The sequence below is a fragment of the Amblyomma mixtum genome, chromosome 5 (genome assembly GCF_055824585.1).
Source record: "Amblyomma mixtum isolate Tamu chromosome 5, ASM5582458v1, whole genome shotgun sequence".
Lineage (NCBI taxonomy): Eukaryota > Metazoa > Arthropoda > Arachnida > Ixodida > Ixodidae > Amblyomma > Amblyomma mixtum.
The window spans coordinates 9,039,173-9,064,722 of NC_143016.1; the positions used below are offsets into that span (position 1 = coordinate 9,039,173).

The following is a 25,550-nucleotide window of genomic DNA, read 5'->3' on the forward strand; positions in this document are numbered from 1 at the left end:
GGGGGCAAAAGAAATATACATGCTTACTCTATCAGCACATTCAAACAGAGTAGCATATTTCACGCTTAAGCAGCTTTTGCATGAGCCTGATTATAAATTAGTTGATCCCATTTCATCCATAGGCATGCTCATAGGGAGGCAAGGGGGACAGTGCCTCCCCCAGTAGACGTAGGGATGGGGGTGCAAATTCTTTATTGTTCTTTGCTACCTGAAAGACATGAACGGGTGCTACCATGAACTTTGGCACCCCCTTATGGAGAGACATATGCACACCTATGATTCTGTCTCCTCATTTATGCTACAAACATGGAGCATGAGGAATATGTGTTCGCTTTCGATGCTACATCAGTTTAGAGAGGCTGAGGTTCGACTGCAGCATCCTATGCACATCTATGCCAGGACGCCAAGCTGACCACCGCAACGAGGGGCACTTGCACGTCTGAGGATTTCCTCACCCCTGAGCACCGCTGCCTTTGGGATCCGTTGAGCAGCAGTGAGCTGGACGCAGCCAGCCAGCCGGGCACCCTGCCTGGCTGGGTGGGACGCCTTCTCCGGATGCCCGTCGCCAAGCCAAGGCAGAGGCGGCGCACCATGCCCACATCCCAGCAGTAGCAGTGGCCATGTCGCGCTGGCATAGGGAGGCATTAGGTGCCTGATGTCTTGGTCTGACGCCGCTTGCATAGCTTTACGTGAGCGAACTCGGTAACATCTGTCTTTGCAGCATTTGCTTAGCAAACAAGGTACTCGCGTTACTTAGGGGGGTAAAAGGCATATTTTAAAGCTGGATGCCTGGATGTCATGAACCTCCATGTAGCGAATTCCTCAACGTTGCGAAGTTTCACAGTTCACCAACGTCGCCCTTATTGGAGCATGTACATTTGTGAACTCCACGCAACGAAGGTGACTTCTTGGCCCGCAGGCTGACCTAGTGCTTCTTTTTTTTAACTTATCTAGCTAAAACAGTGCCATTTTCTGTGCAATAATTTTAATTTTGGGTTTGAACAATATTATGATATTTCGGCCTTTGAGCGGAGTTTTATGTTCTGGTGAATACTTTCAAGTACTTTCTGGGCTTATCATTATCAGGGTGTATAATGACACTAAGTCTTGATGTGCACGACCAGCTCAAAAAATAATGGAACCGGCAAACTTGAGGCATCAGGCACTTAGTGTAATTCCTCCAGCCCATGTAGCATGAGTATAGCACATGGTCACTGCAACGACACCTTTACTTTGCCCCCTTTTGTTAAGGGAATTGTAAGGGGAAAAGGTCAGCAACTGATGATGATGATAACGCTTGTAGCTCAAGTGCACATTTGCAGTTGTGTAATGCAAGTTTACAGCTTGCTCTCTTCGGTTTGCCACAACGTCCAGGGCAGAACGGTATGTGCCTGCAATACCGAAGTTTTACACCGGTTGGTGAAGTGGCGCAGTTTTATCTCATATATCAGCTTAGTGTAGTTGAGCCGTTGCTGTGATCCTTTGTTTGCATAGCGAAAGGTTCTTGCTTTGGTGCTTGCCAGTGTGAGTAATATTTCAGTGGTATCAAAACACGTACACTCTCTTTGAGGAAGCTCTGAATTTAAGTTCAGAGATTCCACGGTTTAATGTAATCCGAACTGTGGGGCTTATGACCCTTAACTCCAGTATACATGCTTTTGATCTGGAGTGAGGTGTGGTATTTACTCGTTGCAGTGTTGCACTTTGCCATCCTTGTAGTGCTAGGCTAATCCCATCTGTTGCATTGAGCAACCTCAATGTCAAACCTGAGTGCAACCACGTGACAAACATAACGGAAATCACAGGTGCACAGACTCCAGGTTTCGCTTAATCGTTTCATTGTCTTTATCCCTTGCAGTGTTTTGTGACTTCAAGTGGCTGTGTTCATTATTGGCTATTGCATAATACACAGTGTGACTCTGCAAACAGCCATCAGATCTCTTGAGGAATGTCTTTATCCTCTGTGCCTTGCCTTGCTGAAGTGCCAGGCTGGCTTTCTTGAAGGACGGCATGATTAGGCATGCTGTTTGGCTGCATCGTCATTAATCGTAAGCTCCACCTGAAACTGCAATATGTTAATGTTGTTGCACAAAGTGCATTTTAATGGGAATATGTTTGCTGTTTGTCTACTGTGATAAAGATGGATAGATCAGCTTTCAGTTCAGATAAAAACCAAGACACCTTAACGGTGCAGTTCACTGTAGTGGGCTGTCTTGAAAGTAAATGTGTGGCGTGACTTCTTTCCTGCCGTAGTTCCAAAACTAACTAGTTACTCTTACAACGAAGCAGGTTCTCACCGGTGAGTGCGAGAGCATGCCAACTCTTTGTGCAAGCTTGAAGACTACAACTGCTTACACGTTACCGAGGTAGTGAATGCTTGAATGGAGCCAGGTACTGATTTGGCATTCCGCCAGTCCTACTGTTGCTTCAAACCCATCATTGTGTACAGTGGCCAGTTCATTGATGCTCTTGAGGTAAAGGAGTGTACTAGCAGCAGTAACGTGGTAGACTGTGTCGGCAGGGGCCTATCTGTCATCTTAGTTGTAGTGCCTAAAAGCTGTGAAACATTAAATGAGAGTTGAATCAAGATGCACAAAAGGACTGGACATTACAGGCATTGCTAGCTGCGAGGTCTGTAAATAATGTTAAATTAAAGAGCAGTCGCAAAACCAAGGCCATTAAAATGTGTGGGAGATGGGACTAAGGACTTCACCGGTGCACATTTTCAGCCTGACGTTACACACACTTTGTCAGTCTTGTTTCATAAATGTGCGAGAGCCACTGCTCATCCAAAAATGTTTATGATTAGCTTCGCAGTTAAAAGCCAACACTTTAGCTATCCAGTCACATTTCAAATTGTCCGTATTTCTTCGAGGTGTAGTAACAAGCAGTCTAACAACTGGTAGACTAAGAAGCTTGCGTAAAAATTGCATAATGGTGTGTGTAAAAATTGAGCATTAGGAATTACAGCAGCTTTTCTGGCTAAAAGAAGAACTCAACACGTTGCTGGAATTTGCATAGGATATTATCTTATTTGCAACATACCGTATATTGCCGATTATAAGTCGACTCCGATTATAAGTCGACCCCCCAACTCGCGACCCCCTTTGGGCTAAAAAAGTTAGACAACGAATTTAAGTCAACGCTGCCGCACCCTGTGGTCCTAGCTCGCCCAAAAAGTTTTTCAGAAGGCCGAGTCATAAAGAAACATTTATTCGTTCAAGAGACATCTCTCACTCTTCGTCGCTTGTGAGGACACAGTCGCGATCATCAGCCACTGCTGCCGCTGGTTTGTCAATAACAAGTTGCTATCATATTAAAATAAACCTTTGGTGCATATCTCAATTAAATTCAAGTTTTTTTAAGCAGATCCACTTTCACACCGTGTCTGACAACTATTATGGAATTACGAGTGCACGGGGCGTGATATTATCCGCGACTCGGTCGAAATTACTTTTGACCCCGCATATAGGCCGACTTCAAGACTCCGCATATACGTTGGCTCTGATTATAAGTCGACCCCCCAACTTTGGAAGGACATTTTACAAAAAACATCGACTTATACGTGGCAATATACGGTAATTGAGAGGGTTCTTGAGTACGAGAACTGGCTGTATAATATTTCTGTACAAAACAAGGCAGGGAGAATGATCAGCTGATGAGTTTCAGTCTTTCACTCCTAATGTTTTTCTGTAGGTTTACCATTTTGCTAGATGAAAAACAATACCAGGTTGGAGAGCATGTGCATGCTTTACAGTTAGCGGTCATATCTGTAGCCACGTGCTCAAAAATTAACTCAGCTATCTCGTGGCATACTTTTGTTACAGCATACTGTTGCTTGCTACAGTGTGCAAGAGGTAACAGCACTGCAGTTTCTAGAGAGTCTTTCACTTTCGTTTGGTGTCATCAACCTTGATCCATTCTTTGTTGATGTTGTCATAAAAGTGTGAGCATAACAGCTAGCGCTTCAGGACTGTGCTAGAGCTGATACCTGCAAATCTTTGATGCAGTGAGTTGATGATGACGATGACTTTCTCCCTTAACTATTGCAATGCCAACAAATCCATATCATGAGTGATTGTGTCTTGTGCTGCCGGCTTTTGCTTTGACTTGCAGCCTGTTGTTTGCTTGTGTGTACCATTAATGAGTGCTGAAAAACAGGGTTGACTTTGTGCAGGGTGGCTTTGTTACTCTTCGATGTGGTATATCTCAAACAGTGCCACAGCAGCAGTCATGAGCAAGTTTTAAATTACAGCCAAGGTAAATGCTGTTTGTCGTGGGTGGCATAACTGGTGGCTCCAAAAGGTGGCTATGTGCCCTGGTCCTGTTTTTATAAAGAACCATCACAGGTGCCTGCACAAAACTCTAGTCATGTGCATATATATATTTTCAGAGTTGGTGCACCTTTCTGTGGGGAAGTTTTTTTTTTATGGCTTAAGTAGTTTCTGTGGTTGTTACTTAGTCCTGTATTTTGCTCTTCTGGTGGGAAAAAAAAATTTCCAAGACGTCAGCTGTGAACCTAAATAGTAGTCTTCAACTCTATCTGGCAGCATTAATTACTTATGTATCTTGCTTGAACTTGGTGCAGAGAACGAACTACACTCATTAGTACATAGTTGATAAATTGCAAACTAGAGGTCTTTACTGGAGCACTTGAGGTAGCAGTAGTCAGTGTATGCTTGTATGCTCCTGTTGCTGTGTATCTATATTTAAATCAGTATTAACCGACATTTTGATGTATTCCAGGCTAGTGTTCTCAAGGTTCCATATTATCATGTGAGAAAGGAGGAGCACAGTAATTGTGTTTACTCTTTTTTATTGTTTTTGTTGCTCAATTTCTTGCAGTGAATGTCTTGATGACAATTCACTCAGGCTTAAATTAGAATTGCTCATTTTCAAGACTTCCACGAAGATGCAAAAGAGACCATGTGGTCATGGTAAACTGACGACAGGCAGATTCCAGCTTTTATAGTTTTGTTTAGAACTGTAGATCCAGTCCAGATGTTTAAGGTGACGTGTTAATGGCAATGTCACCGCTTTTTGCTCAATCTTATAGCGACACATAGCTGCAGGAAAAGGCTATTAATGGCAACAACAAGAGGAAATCTCGCGACTCACTGTAAGAATCTGCAATCCCTCTTTGGAGCTTGGCTGTTGGTTGTGACCTTAGTGGTCACTGTAGTGTATGTGGCTGAATGAGAACTCTTTTTCTTATTTGTTTGAGACTAACTGGTTGAAATCTGCACTATACATGCATTCCTTGTTTTGAACATGTCACATGGCCTGTTTACTGCCATGCTGTTGTCATCCCTCCTATTCACCGAGAGCACAATCAGCCTCACTTATACACCCTGCAGCTTTATCTGTCTGTCAAACGTAGATATTCAGACAGGAAGCTTTGGGATTGTTTGCAATCTTTCTAATTATTGGGCTAATGTTGCTTGCTACTATTTATTTATTGTATTGCAAGACTACACGCTGTTTCATTTCATTCTTTCTCTTCTAACTGTAAGGCTCACATTTCACCATACAGCTTTAGCTTGAGTGCTCCTATCCAGATATATAGGAACAAAGCAGTGGTTTTTCATTGACTGCTGCTTGACTAGCCTGCATGGAATTAGTTTAAAAAAGAACGGTTAAACTGTAGCAACAGATGGGAAGCGTAATTTTGATTTATGCTCTTGAATTTTACTAAGTATTTTGAAAGTACCAAAATTTCACAACTTAAAGGTATAATTGCAAACAGCTTTGAAACCTTGTAATGGAAAAACTTCAGAAATAAATTAACTATGCTTGTTGGAGTATTGAAACAAGACGAAATTAGAACCAGTAATTTTCTTAATATATTTTTATACATAAAGATTTCACAAAGTTCTTGTAACCAATGTATTGATTTCATGCACAGTGGGATTTGGATCAGCCAATTTTGATTGGTCCGAACAGTCAAACTTGTGTATTTACAAACTCTTGAACAAGATTTCATTAAAAGGGCTATGGAACACCTTCTGAAGAGAGTACATAAACTCGCTCAATCAGTGCATTTTGTCGTCACAAACACCTTAGCCAAATAATACACTTCTACACTCAGCAGGGAACCCACAATCGCGCTCAAAAGTTGGTGATCCCTTTTTGGCGACTTTTTCTTACTCGAGCCCTCATTTGTCTCATGCTCCTGCGTGTTTCTGTTCAGAGATGGCCATTGGTTAGAGTCTTTCGGACGTCACGCAGCTACCATGGCTTTAGCCAGTCAGCCGTGTTGTGTTGGCAGCCAGCGGAGGAGCACCGACCTTTGAGCGTGCTAAAAGTGACAACAAGAGAAGAGGGAAAGGCGAGAAGACGCTGAAAGATTTAACTATAGATATTTCAGCTTCTACAAAAGGCATTAAAAAAACATTCTTTCTGGAGGATATTCACGAAGCGACATCCTTTAACATCCCAGGAATACCGCACCTTCATTGAGAACCCTTTTCAGAGCCCCTTTAAAGAGCAGCTGATTTCTAAAAATTAAGTGTTGAAATATTCAGCCTTTGTATTTTTTTACAACTTCTGACTTTAAAAAAAATCAAGAGCCTAAATCAAAATCTTGCTTCTGTGTTTAAAATTTACAGTGGTGGGAATGCTGCGCCAATTGCTCCAACCTGTGCCATTGCACTAAACCTGCTGCTCGTAGTTTTTGGTGTAATTAGGCCAAGGCTGTGGCAAAATAATATTTCAGCAACCAAGAGCCATGACTAATGAGAAGATGCTGAGAATGTGTGACTAAAAAGATGACCAAAGGAATCCAACCGTGTTCCGTTTCGCTTTCTAGTCCTTTGCCGTCTACTTGCATGTTTCGCACTTCTTCGATGGCGCTATTATCACTATGCCATATGAACATGGCAAATGCACATGCAAAAAAAAAAAATTTGCTTCTAAGAGGCTCTAGTAGTGCCGCATTTGGGTTGTGCAAGATTTATCAGGCTTTTGCGCAGCAGTAAGGCTGAGATCTGGGCGAGTTGGTATGCATTCATACTGGTGAACAGCGCAAAAAGGCGGGACAACAAGACAAGCGCTGACTATCAACTGGGTTTATTGAAGGACGGAAGGGTATATATACAAAAACATAACACAAAGAAGTAAGAAGGTAGTGTGAAAAGGGCCGTGAAAATCAAAACTTATGTCACATGTGAAGTGATGTAAGCCTTCTTACTTCTTTGTGTTATGTTTTTGTATATATACCCTTCCGTCCTTCAATAAACCCAGTTGATAGTCAGCGCTTGTCTTGTTGTTGTCCCGCCTTTTTGCGCTGTTCACCAGTATGTTTTGCGCAGCATCCTCACGTGCCCCATAAGTTCAATGGCAGACAAGACTGCGAGAACGGTTTCGGACATGCTCCATCTGATAGCTCATTTCCACGGACCTCGTTCGCCTAGCTTGCTGTAACAGCACCGTCAAAATGCGAGCTTCCAGTTTGTTTCTACAGTGGAACCACATTAATTGAAAGCTTTCAGCGTCGATAGTTGGTTATCAATAAAAGTTCTAACTAAATTGAGCCATTTCCAGTTGTGGGTTGGTATTCTCCGTGGGTCGGCATACGGTGACCAGATCACGTGTGCACATGTGCACGCATGATCTCGAGTTTGTGTCATTGCTAGACGTCTTCCGCAACACGAGCTTGACTTATGTTGTTGTGCGGAGAAGTCCGAATAGAGTCTCTTCATCACAAACACTTGAAGAGAAAGCAGTTAAGCACATTGGAAGCACATGGCAATGCTGAACCCATCAGTGCAGAAAACTAGTGGTGCTCCCAGAGACGAGAGCGTGCGTGACAATACGCTTCATCACGAGAAGTGCGGCCTTGTTGGACTGAAAGAAGCCTGTGCCGTGAAATGGTGACAGCGTGGTCATGCTCCTGCTACAGCATCGTGATGAAGTGGCTGCTTTTATTCCAAAATAGTCCCTGTGACCAGTGGCTTCCTTATTCATCTTGGCTTTCCCTAACAGAGTTTGAGCATAATCACATGCCAGATTTTAAATCTCATGGGCTCTATTTAGGTTTTCAAAAGAAATCAGGCCAAAGTGATATCTAAATGGGCATTTCTTATTTTCTACAGCAACTTTTACAGGGAAATTTACACTAATGTTAACAATACAAAATTTCACTTTTTTTTTCCTAAACAATAAGTAAATTTGGGCACATTAAAATAATACATGGACCTGGCTAAGACGACTGCCTACAACCCTGCACTGTTCAAATCTTCATGTAGTGCATTGCCATTTTTAAAAATCATGGCACAAGTTAGTTGAGACACCCTTTATATTCGCGTTTTATCTTATTTCTCAGTATCGGGCTTCTGCTACAAAACTCGAGAAAGCTGCTTCAAATTGAGTTTTCGCCTGATACAAAGCCTGCTCCAAAATGCTCTTGGGCCATTCCTACCACTGTATTGAGCATGTTTTTTTTTTACGATAATATTCATTCATATCAGTGTGACTGTCGCCTACTGCGGGTACCCCTGTGTTCATAATAAACTATGACGAGAAAGCCAGAATCAGGCCTAAGCTGTGGTTCATTTTTAAGTTACCAAGCAGCTATTTTCTGAATCATAGCCAAGTAACTTGGATCTTAATGCTTGGTAAACTGGCTGTGATGTTGATGTGCTGGAAACATATTAATTTCCTGTATGTTTAATGTTATTTTTGTTGCTGAAACTTTTTAACAATGTTGTGTCATTCACTTGGTTTTGTTTACTGATGACAATCTCTCTAAAGATGTCATTTGTTCTTTCCTGTTAGTCCCCGGCTTCATGTTGACGGAAAAGTTAAGAATCTTGCCTTTCATCTAAGTACCGACAAATAATGGTTGTGGCTTATGTGGTTTTGCATTAGATGTCTTTGCCTTGTGCATTCAAAATGGACCCTCTCCGCTGATTGCAAATAAAGTGACAAATTTACCTTCCACACTGAGGCAGCGCTTCACATTTCTTTGTTTTTTCAACCAGTGCATGTGGTGTATTTTTAAAAAGGTGACCACACTTTGTTTTTGTCAATAAATGTTTAATAATTAGGTTACTCTCTTTGTACATGCATGTGTCACCCAGTTCTGGGTGCACTGCAGCTCTCAAGCAAGAATGGCTTGTACTCTTATGGTTTTCTTAATACTGGGACTCCACTTTGTTCAATGGCAAGCACTGTAATTGCAAAATGAAAAAGCTGAAGCATTATGAACATTTATCTGCAGTGCTTTGCTCATGTGAACCCACCCTCACACAGCCTTACAGCCATGGAGCATTGGTGAGCTGCCCGTTCATCGGCCAAGTGGAGGTGTAAAGATCGGGGCTGTGAGGAATTTTTGAAGCAAATTAGGAAGGGCAACAGCCTCCGTTGATAATTTTTATGCATCAGAAGTGCCAGCAAAAATCTTGTTTTAGGGTGACTGAGCCCTACTGGAGTTTTGCACAACCTGTAGACAGTTGGTGTATGCCTCTAGAGGGTTGAACTTTGGCTCTTTTGTCCTGCTGCAGTTGAGGTTGAGAAGCCGCTGAGAAGGCAATGGAACTTGGTCTGCTGGTGGGATGGCCAGTGTGTGTCGTATCCATGCCTCATTGCAACAAAGCACAGAGTGCAGGTAGTTGATGTTGTCTTGCCCTGCAAAGGACAGAATTTTGCCATTTTTGTTTTTCAGCCAGTGGTGAGACTGGTACAACTTTAAAGGTGCTGTGTAGTATGACACATGCGGTGTGATGTTTCTGAAGGACTTTGCTGTGCGAGCACGTGCAGGTTACACTAGCTGCAAATGAAGTCACTCAGTGATTCTCCCATACGTGTCTAGTGCACATACACTTTGGTTATCATGGAAACCTGTAACTGTCGGACCTGTTTTTCTAAAATTTTTGGGTTAATTTATGCTCTAGCTTATATAGAAGTTAAAAAAAAATATACTTGCATTTGAACAAAACTGGATTTACTCTCATATCTATTTTTATATAACTTGCGACAGATGTAAATCTGTGGCCTTTAAATCAGATTATGTAGCAAATGTAAGGGTTCCCAGCCAAGGCATCCATTGGCCGTTGGGGGAGCACGTGTGTCTTGAAATTTTTAAACAAGCTCGAGAATGGTGGTGAAATTTTTCATCGCTATATGTAATCCCAATGCTGGAAAGTGGTGGCAGTCATTTTGTCATTCGTTCTCACTCTATTCTCTAGTGTAGTAACCTGGGAACTTTTCGGAGAGGTTAACATGGGTACCTTTGTCTCAGTTGCAGTTTCTAATTGCAAACCCTTTGTGATTGCATTAGCATCTGAACACTAGTGACACATTTTTGCTAAACAGGTACTTTGCCATCTGCAGGGTTTTATGGAAACAGTAAATATTAGAGCAAGATACTATGCATGCTCACTGACAGTCATTTTTTTCTCAAGAAATAAAAAATCGGTGGCACATGTGCGCCATACCTTGTGGCGTTCTGAGTAGCTGTTCTGCAACCAACCCAAGAGTGACATCCTCTGCTGCCTGCGAGAGGCCTTCTTCCCAAGGGGCAGCATCCCTAATGGTTCGAAAAAATGTATAAGCTCTTGAGATGAAATTAGACTTCAGCTATGATGGCATCGGGCAGGTACCAAAGCAGCCTAGAAAACAAAATTGTTCACTATTAAAGGGAGAGGATGTGAATGCAGTAGATGAGGCATACCAGTGAATTTTCAATAATCAAACAAGTGTTACTACAACATCTTCGTTCCTGCAGGGCCCACAGACTGTACCCTCTGCAACAACTTTTCTTGGCAATTGAGCCAAGGCTGCAGAGCTATAGCACGCCTTGTCTTCCTATGCAGCGAATATAGTCTCTGGCTGCAGTTATTAGTTTCCTCTTAAAACGTAGTGCATTGGTAAAACTATTTAAGGTATATGTTTAGCATAACTGCACTTTTAAAGTTAGAGGGTCACAGAAAAAAACGGTATCCTTGATTACAGCAAATTGCTTGGGTTTGTCTAGTTCAAAGAAGCTTCCATAGATGGCACCAGCTGCTCCAGCGATGGGGCAGAAAACCACGCAGTGAACAGTGTGCGGGGTGGCCATCTTACGGCCAAACTATTGGCAGAGTTACACAGTTACTGAGGCTCCACCCTTGTACCTTTCCTTTCATTGCCTAGAAAAGCTGTCCCCAAGTATAGTGTTCACCCTCAGTAAACTAATAATAATAATAATAATAATTTTATTTCTGCCTCAAAAAGTGACAGAGGAGCTGCAGAAAAAGCTGTCATAAACAGCTTGACTGAGCCGCAGCCCCCTATACCGGGCAGCAGTGACAGGCGACGAGAAAAAAAAATAACAAAAAACAAGAGAACAATTCAGAGAAAAACACATTATTAACACCAAGAAAAATGTAGGTTTGTAATGGCTGTGAAATCCAGACTTATCTTTATACATTTTACCGTTTCAAATAAATGAAAGGTAACATGACTTCGCACATGTACAGGGTGTATCAAAAGTTCTGAGGCCACAGGGTCTGCTTTTCAGGTGTATATCCTGGCACTTAAAATCACTATGAAGCTACCAGGATTCTTATCGGTGAGAATGACATTTCTCCTATCCCCTGCAGAGATTTTAAGGATTGAGGGCACCACAATTAAATGCCCCACTACAAAGCTTAAAAGCAGCTCTTGTGGCCAGGAAACTTTTGACGCACTCTGTACATCTATCAGAAGTCTTTGTGTTTCTGTCCAAAGAACACCAGGTGGTCGAAATTTCCGGAGCCCTTCACAACGGTGTCTCTCATAGCCTCAGTCGCTTTGGGACGTTAAACCCCAATAAACCAAACCAAACCAAACCAGTTTTTTTTTTTTCTAGAGCTAGACATTTTCCACATGTGCTCTACCCACTTGTCTTATCTTGCCACAGTGCTGAGTGAGTGGGGCTTACCCACTATTAGTCTTGTTTGTACAGTACTTACATCTCTGCAGTGAGAAGCCCGGCAAGCAGGTCCAAACAGTTGACAGCTCTTTCGTCGCACTCGAGTCTTGCAGGCGACTCATCTTTCGGTTGCTGTGTTTGCAGCAGCGCATGTGCTACTATCTCATCAGCGATGTGTGCACACTCCAGGTTTGTCCTTGAATCTAACCTTGAGCCGAACAGCTCATCCAGCTGCTGTGGGCACTTAAGAATGTCATGCAGGGTCGACACCAGCACCTGCACATGAAGGCTATGGGTCAGGTACTTCTGTTTCTCTGCCTAGTAAGCATACTGTTTGTGCATTTTTATTCACACGCAGCAAAAACTGCACAGAATGGAAGAGAACTGTGGCTAAAAAATATTCCAACTTTTTATGGAGGGTCCGCAGGATCTTACTGAAAGATTTTTGAGAGTTGGCTAACATTTCTGTAAAAGAACTTTTCACTTGCATGCAAGTGCATTGGTGCTGCCACAAAATAGGGCTGTGCTTTTTTTTTTTTAGGTTCAAATGATTTTCTTTAACTGAAGCTCATGGCAAGTGAATGACTAGCATCATACTGCACTTCTTCCTCTCCTGTACCTGTAGACCAGCTGAGCTTTTTGTTGGTAGCACTCCCACTTTGGCCACAAGAACGCCTAGCCTTGTCAGGCATGCCAGCAGTGGTGCTGGGAATGTAGGCACCACTGCCATGGTGCATGACAGCAGCTCCACCAGCAGGCTGCACCCTGCGCCAGAATTTTTGGCACCAAGCTGAAGGTGAAAACGGCTCTGACCCTTTCCTGGAACCTTTGCTTGTCCACATGCACTGTTTCTCAAAACATCCCCACCTGATTTGACATATGGCACTAGCACAAGAAAAGTGTCGCCCCTAAGTATCAGGTCTACAAAACAAGCACCTATGTCCTAAAATAATCATGTGTTTCGGAGGTGCACATCTTTCGCAGCACTGCGCTGAGTATTTCGTGTGTAATCGTGCGGCAGAACATGGGCCGGGGCAAAAAAGATGCCAGCAATGCAAGAAGTGTGAGCTCGAAGTGACTGCTGTTTTGTGCCAGTGTCTTTCATCAACTTATGCACCAACTAGTGAAAAGGTGAAAAGTTAGCAGTACATGACAACTGCAAATCCCATGTCCTGCCCAGTGCTAGTACTTGATGCTTAGCATCAAAGTAACATTATCTAGGGCCTTGCTTATGAATAGTTATGACATTCTCCTGCATGCACTGCATGAAAGGCATGCCTCCGCAAACTAAAACCATTTGTTAAAACAAGCTAACCTCCACTTTGTTTTGAGCTCATTGCTATTCAGTCTTACCTTGTAGATTGGTTGATGCAGTCTTAGAGTGCTGCTCAAGCTCATCCCACATCTGATGCAACCAGGAGCAGCTCTTTTCACATGCGCTTCTGAAGATTGGCGTTGTGAGGCTTACAACAACACTGGAAAGGGAAGTTTTGGATGATTTTCAAGTTTGTTTTCTCAGGCACCATTAATACCTTTTCAGATAAGGCAGCAATAGGTTTTGCAGGCAGCGATACCACCAGGCCCTCTGAAACAAAGGAATTACTCTGAAGAATGTAGATAAAGCGCAAATATAGGCACCTTACCTCTGATTTTGGCTTTGCAAGTGAACTGGATTCGAATTCCCGCCACCCATCTGACCTGTTTGAATTGAAGGCTCCTTTAAGTACTTAAAGCTGAGCTGCAGTGGCAACAATGTCCAATACTTGAGTTTAAAACAGAAAAGCACTGGCTAAAAGCAACATAGACAAATGCCAGCACATTTGCCACAAAATTTGTAACTGTTCCACAGGCATTTTGAGCTACTAAAGCCATTTGTATGGACACAGCGACACAGGCCAGAGTGTGAAATCACAATGTGCCCTGCCTTTTGTGAACTGTTTTCACCTTTACTAATTCATGTCGACCATTTTATCCAGGATGCTGCCATCATGTTTTCCGCATGTGCCAGGGAAGAGTACGGGCTCCTCCTTACCTGGTGGAAAGACCTACATCTAAGTGTAGCTGCTCAAGGCAAGAGAGTTATGGAAGGTCGTTGGTCATGTGAGTCTATTCACCATGGGCCAGACTCTAGCTTTAAGCTGCATTAGTTAATAATCAGGCTAGCCTTCTGTGGAAAAATACTGCTATCTGAAAGAAGCACTGCTTGCTTACTTTTCAATAACGCTGTGCAGTACACTGCTGAGTTCGCCTTCATGTCCATCACACAGCACCAGCACATTGAAGAGAGCATCTAGGAATCGCTGCGCTTTGTCCCCGCTGTCGCCAGCGTTGGCCTGATTCGCCACTTGAGAGGCCAGCAGCACTGACAATGTGCCCTCTGCTGCTGTCAAGCACTGCAAAGCACACAACAAGAGCTGCTTTTTGGGTGCTGCTAGCATGCCATGAAGTCTATGTTTAGCTGACTGCCAATGTAAAATGCAGTGCACACTTCTAGATCTCAAGAAGACTTCCTAGGTTTTCAACTCTTCCAATACAGAGGTTTTTGGACAGCAACTAATCTATGTTTCACATTTAGACACATGCCCTTTCCAGGTAAGCTATGTTCATAAATGGCAGTCACCTATTAACTTTATGCAGTTCACATTATTATGCTGAAAACAGAAAAAGCATCACAAAGCTGGCATTTACAGCGACATTTTATTTCCAAACTGGTTGAATTGTTTTAAAGTTTTTACCTCAATTAGTGGACATCTTATGCGTTTCGTGAAGATTCATCCAACCACATCTAATAAGTCACTGCGAAGGCTTACTGGTACACAGTAATTCACTTTAGCAATTGCTTTTCTAGTGCTCACAACCGGGCACTTGTGAATCAGCACTTGCAAAAAGAAGGCTATCTACGTGTACTCTGATGTTTACCATTTTCTAGTGCCAGCCAAGAATAACCATACTGCTCTTCTATCAAAAATACATTGATATAAAATACAGTTTACGCCAGCAGCCGGTGCTGATTAAAATGAGCCGCCTAATGTTTGTTTATTGGTAAATTATTTTGCAAGTATATGTGCTTCAAAACTTTCCAAACATCCCTGTAGAGAGAGATGATACGCACTGTAGACGATTTCGCTAGTATATGCGCTTATAGAACTTCCGAGACAGCCTTGTGGAGACCGCTAGCCCATACAGCGACAAGCTAAAGCGTCACAGACTCTTGTCACAGCTTTTGTGTATGTACTGGGGGGTATACAAAAGTTCTTTTTCTTGTTGATATTGATTTTCTATTGTTAAAGCATTTTCCAGCAACAATATCTACACATTCCTGCATTTGAGCATGTTACCTTGAATCCTGATTGCGACAGGAAGACACAGTAAATGTGGCGAAACCTATCCACAAGTAATGCATGCCATTCATTTCATGGACAAGCCAGTGTCGCTTGATGATGCATCAGATAATAACCCCAGTCAAAGCTGCTTTTTTACTCTGCCTTTTTCAGTTATCCTAGTTCACTTCAGCTAGTTTCTGAAGATAAAGGCATCTGCTGCGGAAGAAAACTGCAACAGCAGAGATGAAGTCAGGATGGCAACAGTTTGATAAAGTGATGATATATGATTCTAACATCCTCTGCAAAAAAAAACAGATCTGCCTGCATTTTGATTGAGCTGATTATTACTGAACGAATGCGCACCTAAATGGTAAAAAGAAAGTTTTTTTTATTTTTGTGAATTACTTTGGTAGCACTGAATGAACTTTTGGACCATGCCATGTAGATTTTTGTAGTGAATGACCCCTGTGTAGAGGTGTTTTTGAAGAGGTATGTATAACAGTTCAAAAGTCCACTGGGTGCAGGCCTTACCTGCAGGAGAAGCAATGGCGGTGGCTGGTCAGCTGCCAGGCACAGAGCCAGCGGAAGCCATACACGTGTGTTGGTTGGAAGCTGGGCCCAGGGGGGACCCGGGAACTGGGAGGGCTGCAGCAAGCACAGCCATGGTGCCTGCTGGTGTGGCTGCTGCTGGTGTGGCTGCTGCTGGTGCGGCTGCTGCTGGTGGGGTTGCGGTTGCCCATGCTGGTCGTGGTGCTGCTTTTCCTCTTTTTCTGAGACGAGGTCTTGATTGGACACCAAGGTGAGCAAGGCATTGCAGTGACTGTGGACTTCAGCTATGGACCCCATAATGGCTGGGCTCGCCTGAGAGGATGCACATTTTTGTAATGTCGTGAAACAAAAGTTGCACTGGTGTCAGTTATGTGTTTGCTGAAAGGACATCAGCAAGGCAGTATTGATGACGAATTATAGTTTTCTTACTTATGTACAAGTCACAGATATGTAGCAGTACTGAGGAATATAGACTGAGTGGTAAAGGTGGTGATATAAATTTATTCTCAAATTTGTTACAAATATTTGGAAAGTGTCATATGACAAACAGATAGTACAGGAGAAAGGACAAGCCATAGAAGCAGCTGCAGCGGTCTACGTTAGGAAAGAAAGAAGCATGCATGTCTAGTATCATGTATTGTACTGTTGGACACCTGCAAAACATTGTTCTTGCTAAAAGATTGTTGTTCGAAACTGAGGAAATTTTGTGTATAAACCAAATTTCATGTAACTTTCTTGAAGTTTTGTCGTAAGTTTTCCATTTGTGGTGGTTGACATTCATAGCTTGTGTCATGCCTTCGTATACATGATGAAGTTGTCTCAGTCATGAATGCTATGCAAGCCTACAGGGTGGTCAAATAAAAATGAGCATTCTAAGGCCTTTCATTGAGAACTGTGGTCAGAAGTGAACTTTTTTGGTTCAGTATTGCTCTTTGGCAATTTAGGGTAGGTAAAATACCTCCAAGGCATTGCTGCCTATAAAATTAAATGAAGTGAAAAGAACAAATTTTGACAGAGCTTTTGCTCAGGTAGGCTATTCTTCATGTTGGGCTATGTATTAACTAACAGTGAGTGCATTTCAGTCAGCTGTTGGCCACTGTTTTTTTTTTTTGTCACCTTTGTTTCAAGCATCAATAGTTAACTAGGCAAGCAAACAAACCAAAGCAAAGACGGAAATAGCATACATTAAATAAGAGTTCGCAAAAATGTCAGAGCTTTCACTCTCAAGAATTCAAATGGCTCTTGCCAAAGGTGCAAGAGCTTGGCCGCTGTTTTGTTCAAAGAAGTCAGTTTCGGTCCCTTCACTCTGCTAAAAAACTGCAACAGCACGAGTTGGCCTGTACTGTAAGTGGAAACCTTGCTATATGATTGGTGTTTTTATATCAAATATTTATAACCTTTCTAATCACAATGCCTTATAGTCATTGTGATGGTCGCAGTTTAGTCATGAGTTAGCTTAGCAAAACGTTCAGTTGGGCGAGTTGGTAGATATTCATGATGTAAACAGCGTGAGCTACAAGGGACAAGAAAAGAAGGGACACAGGACAGCGCTCGTCCTGTGTCCCTTCTTTTCTTGTCCCTTGTAGCTCGCGCTGTTTACATCATGAATGAGTTAGCTATACCCACATATCATGAATGAAGTAATAAGCATTGATATTGTGCTTGTCTTTAACTTGTGCTTAGCAATAACAGCTGCAAAAAATTCATGCACATTTTGAAGGGAATGGACTCACAGGCAGCCCGAGAACCTCTTGAGTATTGTTGCAGATAAGAAAAAGTGCATCGTATACTCTGCGTAGAACCAGTCTCAATTCGGGTTCTTGGGAGACCATTTTCACAGATGCGGCCTGCCTGCAGCAAACGGGGCACATAAAAGCCAGGAGATACTGCGTATGCTCCGACTGTCCAGGTAAAAGTTTTCACTGTGCAGCTTCAAAATCAGTTCTTGACTGACAGAAAAAATTAACTGTTTTTACTGCAGCTGGCTAGTACTGCTCTCATGCAAAAGGAGCTCGTAGTGATCTCCTCGTATGTCATAAATACATAACTGGCCTCTTTTGAGTCTGTACGCAATGATTTTTTCAAGACATGCTAATTGATTCTTGTGACAAAGAATTACACTGATTACACCTGTATTGATATTGTTTGCTGTGCTGTATCTCCACTGTGGTATCCATCAGGTAGATATAGTGAAGTGTTAAGATGGGGATTAAAAACTATCAATTATGGGCATATTTCTACTCTGGATGTGTCATTCTTTAATGCCAAGTTCAGTATTTTATCACAGTCCATCAGTATTACACAAAAAATGTCACCAGAGCATGTAAAAGGTGCCCCCCCCCCCCCCCCTTTTCCCCCCTCCCCTTTCCCCGGAAGTATGTAACGATAAAGAAGCAGTGTGTGGTTATCCATTTTCTGACACGATAGTGTGTAGAACCAATAAATAGCCATTAATGAATGAAGGAACAGTATGGGGATGCCTGCTTGCCTCTTCAAAAGGCTCCGGAGCTCTGCGGCAAGTTTAGGAGTGGCGTTGCAACATTGGCTGATGAAGTGTAGCACGGAGATTGAGGTGGAACAGTGGTGCATAAAAGATCACACTGAAGAAATTTTTTCTGCCAGAATACAGGCATTGTTGAAGTGCTGGAGCACCACTGGTGTTGGACATGCTTGGGACTATGTTGAAAAATGATAAAATATTTTTTTTCTTATAATGCATGCTTTGCAAATAGAAAGTTAAGGTTACATTTTGACTGCCTCTTGTGTACCATTTACACTTTGGCTTGAGTTTTGGTGCACACATGCCAATAGGCTTTCTCTTCCTACTTACCTGATCTTGAATAAACAGCGCGAACGAAGACGAGCACAAAAGACGAGAAAACGACGACACAGCGCTGACTAACAACTGAGGGTTTATTGCTGATCATACAAGTATAAATACATAGATGTCGGCGGAGAGGGAAAGGTATACAAAGTGCAAAAAAAAAAAAAATCACTCCTGGGGGCTGATAATCTCCGCTGATTTTTAGCGCGCTTCTGTTGCTGTTGTCACATTTATGTTTTTTTTTTTTTTGCACTTTGTATACCTTTCCCTCTCCGCTGACATCTATGTATTTATACTTGTATGATCAGCAATAAACCCTCAGTTGTTAGTCAGCGCTGTGTTGTCATTTTCTCGTCTTTTGTGCTCGTCTTCGTTCGCGCTGTTTATTCAAGATGCTTAACCAACTAGCCCGCCAAAACGTGTTAATACTTACCTGAGCATTTCACTGAGTAGCAGCCTCAACAGTGAGCCACGCTGAGTGTGGCCTACCTGATGTTTCAGGTCTTTGCAGAGAGCTTCCATGTACAGGCTCCAGGCACAAGCCCTCTTGAAGTCCTGTCAGTATAAGATGATAAGTCATGAATGGAAACACTGCTGTTCACAGAGTTTTATTGTGCATTGTTCTGGTGCACCTGATGTAAATAATAAATGCAAATGCAAAAGTTTTACGAGGAAAGGCAAATCACAGCGTTGCATTCGCGCATTGCGGTCTGTGCACCCGTTCTGTGCAACGCTACTGTGTGTTCTATGCAATGCTCGCATTTCATGCTGCATTGCTGTTGCCGTTTGGTGCGACTTCCTCCCCTTCACCCATGCCTATAAAAAGGCCGTGAAGGTAGTGATTGGGCGGCTGTACTAGCTGACCAATGCATCAGTTATGTGCGCGTGCCTGCTGTCTCTGTCAGCTGTAAATAAAGAAGTTTCTTGAAGCCAGCGTCTTCTCTGTGGATGTAACAAACTGGTGGAAAACTTAACCATGCTGTGAGGGAAGGAGGCAGAGAGGAAGAAGCATGGTAGGGGAGGGCTCCACTATAATTTCGGCTATCCTGGGGTTCTTTAACATGAACTGACGTCACACAGCACACACGCAGGTGCTTTTGCATTTTGCCTCCATCAAAGCATGGCCACAACAGGACCCCATCCTGCAACATCAAGCTCAGCATCCAGATGTCATAACCTCTGAGCAATTACAGTGAGTTGAGTAATTAATAAAACTGCCTCTGCACGCCTTGTAGACACGTATGTGCTGAGATGAAACATTAGCAGGCTTAATTTATACTCCGTGGAAGCTTAATATACCATTTGATAGTGCTCACAGGAAAATGAATTTGCTTATCTTTTGCCCCTTTCTTTGAAATTCTTTTTGCTAGGTGTCCCACACTCTATGTTGTTGCAAGCATTAATCGGAGGTAGTGTAGTCAGCAGGCAGCTAGTGCAAGCAGGGATATTTCTTGCTACCTAATTAGCCAAACCAGTGGGTTCATGAAACACTCAAGGAAGCATGCAAAACGTTAAAGGGGAATGTGTGAGTGCTCCTATGATGATAGTACCTATGGCTGAACCAGCTTGCGTGCACAATGGCAATGGTCAGCTAGCAAATGCAATCATGCATAGATTGTTCCAAATGAGGCAATTAGAATGTCATCAGCTTTGTTCATAGTGAAAAAAAAAGAACCTCGAAATAAAGCTTGTGTTAACAAAAACTGCATCATTGAGAGCTTCTTTTGATGCTCTACATTTCATCATTTAAGCTTATCATAGACACTCAGTGGTCCAGAAACAAAAACAGCTGATCACTTTGGTTATTACGACATAAAACCACTTGTGCTATGTTATGGAACTGTCAGTACTGCCATTTCATTCTCATTCTAGCAACTTCCACCTTTCTAGTTTTGATCTTTGCCTCTGTTTGCATGAAACAGCCCACTGAGAACCCTGAAGACCTGCAGACTGGGCTGAGTTCTCCACCTTTATGTTTTTTGTGTGTGTGTGCATGTGATTATCATAATTACCTCTCATTCAAAATTTCTTTGTGTTCCGCAAAATAGAAATGCTCATTTCTTTGCATGTTTATGAGAAACCTCCACAATTCCTTCACAAGCTGTGGCAATGACTGGCTCTGCATACTCATGTACTCCTCTGTTTAAGATAAAATGCAAAAAGTAGTACCCTATACAAATAAATATGAACTGCATGTGTACAGTGCAAGTTGTGTAAATGCACATCTCAACGCCAAGCCTCTAGACTGCCAGATGTGGACCACTGATTCAGCGTGCACTTGATCCTACAATCGCTGGCTGCTTCCCTGAACAAAAAGGTGGCAGTATTAAGTAGCTGGCACACCAAGCAATGGAAAAAACAGCAAATGGCTGCCTTCACCTCAGTCATATCCTTTTGTATTGAGAGCAGTGATGTGGGCACTCACGAGCGCACTGTTGCAGCTTGGGAGTATGCAGCCTGTCACCCACTTGAGGTGATGTAGGAAGATGAGTTTCTCAGTCTCTTTAATTGTTGCTGAGACTCTCTGGAGCAAGCCATGAAATGGTGCTTCTGCTTTGTTGCTGCAACAAAAGTTTTGCTGTGCTTACTTGGCTTTGCACTCACTACGAAAAATGAACACACAAAAATTTTGAAGAGCATAGAAACAGCATATGAAGCTAATAACCCCATACACGCACATGGAAGAATGGCCAAAAAGAATGTAGTGAAGGCTCATGATGCGCAATGGCCAGAGTGAACTGGAGCATCAATGTAGCCAGTGCAGTGACATGGCACAGACTGGGCATGCAGCCTTGATGCTCTCATATTAATTTTTGTGGTATTTAACTGTGTACAGAGCTATCACTGGATCTCCAAGGAATAATGTAAAAACGGTAGCACCTACTCATTTTTCTCCGAAAGTGCTGTAGTGAAACTGAGCAAAGAATTGCTCAGGTAACAGCCAGTGTTCAGAGCGACATAAAGACTCTTCGGCAGGTGGTCCCTTCGTCTCAGTTCAGTTTCTAGGATGTCCACTGCCTGGCCCAGGGCAACATGAACGGCGTGGGTGAAGGAGGCACGGAAGGGTCCTAGCACACCTTGGCAGGCACTTGCGGCCGGTTCATAAACAGCCAGGTGGCGAACAGCTTGGAAGGCTGCACACATACATGGCACGGGCTTTATTGGAACTGGCTAGCCATTAGCTCAGCTAAGAAGTTAATAAAATGTTGTTAACAAACCTGCGAGGTTATTGCACCAACATGAGTCAGGCGCATAACTCAGAAAAACACAAACAGGAAGTGCACAGCATCAACTGGAATTTATTTCGACTGTCACGGTACAGGAGGCGACATTTGCATTTTGACTTTTGGGCCTCCTGCTGAATATATACCTGTAATTGTGTAATGTGCTGCAGATACGAAATAAGAGTGAAAAAAATGCAGGCGGAAAATAAGTGAACATGTGTGTTTGAAATAATTGGAAGACACTGGGAATTGATTGTACTATCAAGGATGGCATAAAGATGCTGCTTTGAGGGGGATACGTATATACCTCTGTACTTCTTGCATTCTATTTTTACTGTGATGCTCTGAACAAACTTCTTTCTGGCGAAATCTTGGTAAATAAACTCGTTTTTTCTCCTGCTCATAATGTGCTCTTGTATTGAGGTTGTATTTTCTGCCTCATATTCTTTACGTAAGCAAATGTGAAAGGCTGTAACACATTAGTCAGCAGGGAGTGGCATTGAAGAGAGCCTTGTGTTGATAGCAAACCAAAGTGTTTGTGCAGATTAGGGGATCTGGGGCTGTGAATAGATGACAGCTGGAATGTGCTTACCACTGGCACTGACTTGCACTTTAATGCCATCTAATTCAACAGATATGGTGTCTCTTTGATGAAGTGGCCACTTTATCTGGATAAGGTCCTGAATACTCTGTTGTAGCATCACGAGTATACCATTGGATGCCAACAGCTGCCTGCAACAATATAGCTTATGTTGTATTACCACACACAAATAGGCTCCAAGGAACAGATCTACTCACCGCCAGTCCCAAGCACAAGGCTCGTCCCATGTTCCCATGCCATCTGCTGATGGCTGCTGGGGGCTTTTGGACAGCACAGCTAACAGTGAAAAGTTGGCCAGTGTTACTTAACACCACTTCCAGGTGAGAGCTAATAAAGTGCTTGAAAATTACAGATGGAAAAATAATAGTGCGCTAATTTTGGCACACAGAAGCATAAAATGCTATTTCAGAGTGCATCCGCTTTTGTGTATTTACTTGTCGTTTGCTGCTGCTTTTGCTTGCATGTTGGCAAAGGTTCCCACTGTTAAAAGCAGCCACGTCATTCAAAAAAGTCCAGTGGGAGCAACTGGAGGTGAATTGAAAGAACTCTGATGTTCCGTGCTATGCCAAGAATCCCAGGTGGTCAAAAATGATCCAGACTTCACCACTACAGCGTACTTCGTAGCCAATGTGTGCTCCACCAGGAAATGAAACCCAACTAAACCTACCATAACTCAACTGCATGGCGTATTATGTTGTGTGGACACAGGGACAGTATCATTGCTCTCTGCTGGACCTCATTTGACAAACCTCTTGCGATACTTATTTTCTTTATGCCCTCATGCAATACTCGGTATATCAAAAATATAAATTGTGCCATTAGGAGCTAATGAAGTGCAATTTTGTTTTCTGTTTGGTGAATCAATTTTCAGTTTTTTTTGTTTGTTTTTTAATATAATCATAACTTTGCCCGTGAAATGCACATACTATCGGGAACAAAAGTCCCCGGACGCCTGAGCAGCAAGCAAAGTGTATAGCTTTGTTATAGATTAGCAGCTCCAGGCCACACTTTTTGAGGTGAAAGTTGGACATGGGTTCTCTAATATATGCTAGTAAGATCAGGGTGGTGGACGGCAAATGTCGCATCTGTATGCCCAGATCACCATTTGTGCATCTTGGAGACATTTTCCGATAGGACATGCACAACTTGATTACTTACCCCATGTTCTGTGGCTAATTCCACCAAGCTGCTGCTCAAACCATTTTAATTCAGCCATGAGGTTGACAACTGCTGCCACGATGTAGTGATCATTCCAATCAGAGTCACCGCTTTCTTTCTGTGAGCCCGTGTTTGCATAGAAAGTTTCATGCTTCTGACTGTTTTCAGCAGCTTTGTGTGCCCAACAAGAATTTGGCTTTACAAGACAAGGTAAAAAGCAAGATTTGTCAGTGATTTCATGTCTTCTCTTCCATTGGTTGCGCAGCTCTTGAAGGCACTGTGTGACCTGACTGCGTACACTGGAAATGTAGCAGTCACTCACATCGTGCCACGTTATTCCTAGTGAAGGCCTCATGGCTACATCTTTTGCCAGGCTCTGGACACACCACTGTATGAGACAGCTGACACAGCGTGATGAAGAGGGAGGCTTGCAAGGGCAACTGGCACGTCGCAGCTGCTCTGAGCGAACGAACTGGTGAATGCGTTGCACCTGTCCAGGAATGAACAGAAGATGCAGTATTTCAAGATAGCTGTCCCAGTTGGTATCATGGATGAGAGCTTGCTTTGGGTAAAGCACTTCCTTATCACGGATGAGTTGGCGAGTTATATAGGCTTGCATGTGGTAAGATATGCTACACCACAATGACTTGATGTCTTCACATGGCTTAAGATGGAGGTCTGGCGGGCTGTCCTTTGCATTCTCAGTGCATGACTGCTGCTTCTTGCACGTACTGTCACAAGCATCTTCTAGGCAGTCAGTACATATTCCACAGTCACAGGCTCCTTGGAAAGGCAAAGAGTGCTGGGCCAGCTGCTTGAGGATGTTGAAAAGAGCTTCTACTGAGCCAGGCTGTTCGTGACAAAAATGAAGCTGAAAAAAAGTGCACTGTTAATGTTGCCTGTATTATCCAATAATGACATCACAAATTTACATGCGTTGTTGATCATTGTAAGAGCTTGAACACATATGATTGAAGGTGGAAACAGCCACATACCATTTTTTGGAGGCATTCTTTGACTGCATTGTGATCGGACGAATTTGTTTCCAAGCTGTAAAGGGAGCTTTTCCGGCGTTTGGATAAATCCTTCTGGGTTCCATTCTTGAGGTATCTGTCAATTTCTTCGAGCGTTTCTTCAATTCTAGGATGACAGATTAAAAATTTCAGCCACACTTTCTGCAAAAATTCCGTGCAGTGAAAGAATTAATGAATTTTTGTGGGCCACATTTGTGCCTTTGTTTTCACTGTCACAAGTGTTACTTCTGGGTGCTTAACATAGTGAGCTTATATTTTAAGATGTAAAGATATCTGCGAGGTTTTACGAGGTTTTTTAACTGCGTTCAACGACTATTTTACTTAAGCTGCATGATAGATATTTCATAGAAGCTTCCACTGACTCTGAAACAAAACCAAAATAGTTTTACAGCAACATGACCTGTGATTTCTTCAAAAAACCGCTCTTTTTGTTCGAAATTTAGCTTTGCGTTCAATTCCAGCACCTTTTTTTTATGCCTGAAAAGTTTGTTTTACAGCCAACAGTGAAGTACTGAGGTGAAAGTATACCCACGCGCTGAACCAAGTATATTTAAAAACTTTGGCTGAACTTAGCGGTAGCGACGTGCGCACAGTTTTTGCTGTCTCCACCGACAAGCCATTGACCTTATATTTTCATCTGACGTTTGCGGCAAAATAAAGCACGTCCTGTCATATCCGCGCTTTGATAATTCAACTTACCTCTCATCGATAGCTTTAATACGACTGGAGTATACTTTGTCAAGAGCAGAGAGTGCCATATATTATTTTCAGAGCTTTCTGTAGCGGTTCCTCAGAATCACGCACGGTATCTGTAACCATGACTACCATTTGTGTGCAAACAAATCGCGTCGCATAGCAACATGACAGAAATTCCCTGAGCTTTCGCGTGAAGGCCCATGCATTACACCGTTTTGATTGCTATGATTGCTAAAGTCTGGCCGGTT

General features: G+C 42.7%; 2 protein-coding genes across 4 annotated transcripts in view; one reads left to right on the top strand and one right to left on the bottom strand.

Moving 5' to 3' along the window:
* The window catches only part of LOC149341283 (anoctamin-8-like), a 37,243-nt gene extending 33,067 nt beyond the window's left edge, over window positions 1-4,176 (top strand). For both annotated transcript variants that reach the window (XM_089543294.1, XM_089543296.1), the window contains exon 17: window positions 400-4,176. In XM_089543294.1, coding sequence (XP_089399420.1) covers window positions 400-612 — 213 coding nt within the window. In that variant the 3' untranslated portion in view covers window positions 613-4,176. The remainder of the gene's footprint in view (window positions 1-399) is intronic.
* A 4,347-nt stretch (window positions 4,177-8,523) lies between these two features.
* Window positions 8,524-25,420, bottom strand: LOC149341284 (uncharacterized). Of its 2 annotated transcripts, XM_089543300.1 has the most exons (18): window positions 25,306-25,420; window positions 24,568-24,712; window positions 23,573-24,443; window positions 22,612-22,690; window positions 22,406-22,545; window positions 21,474-21,723; window positions 21,015-21,150; window positions 19,023-19,144; window positions 17,499-17,616; window positions 15,748-16,077; window positions 14,105-14,286; window positions 13,537-13,591; window positions 13,426-13,478; window positions 13,247-13,368; window positions 12,513-12,658; window positions 11,934-12,169; window positions 10,437-10,528; window positions 8,524-9,627 (listed from the first exon to the last, which is right to left on the bottom strand). In XM_089543300.1, exons 1-18 carry the CDS (start codon window positions 25,362-25,364, stop codon window positions 9,407-9,409), a joined length of 3,357 nt encoding a protein of 1,118 aa, XP_089399426.1. In that variant the 5' UTR covers window positions 25,365-25,420; the 3' UTR covers window positions 8,524-9,406. The 2 variants fall into 2 exon arrangements, with proteins under 2 accessions (XP_089399426.1, XP_089399427.1); XM_089543301.1 differs by lacking the exons at window positions 22,406-22,545; window positions 24,568-24,712; window positions 25,306-25,420 and having other exon boundaries at window positions 23,573-23,694.
* Window positions 25,421-25,550: the final 130 nt, after the last annotated feature.

Excerpts from the sequence above, each read along its gene's own strand:
- LOC149341284 (XM_089543300.1), bottom strand. The coding sequence starts at position 25,364 with ATGGCACTCTCTGCTCTTGACAAAGTATACTCCAGTCGTATTAAAGCT. Across the intron at positions 13,479-13,536 it reads TTGCAAAGCCAAAATCAGAG|AGGGCCTGGTGGTATCGCTG; the intron begins GTAAGGTGCCTA and ends CCTTTGTTTCAG. Across the intron at positions 12,659-13,246 it reads TGCATCAACCAATCTACAAG|GGTGCAGCCTGCTGGTGGAG; the intron begins GTAAGACTGAAT and ends ATTCTGGCGCAG.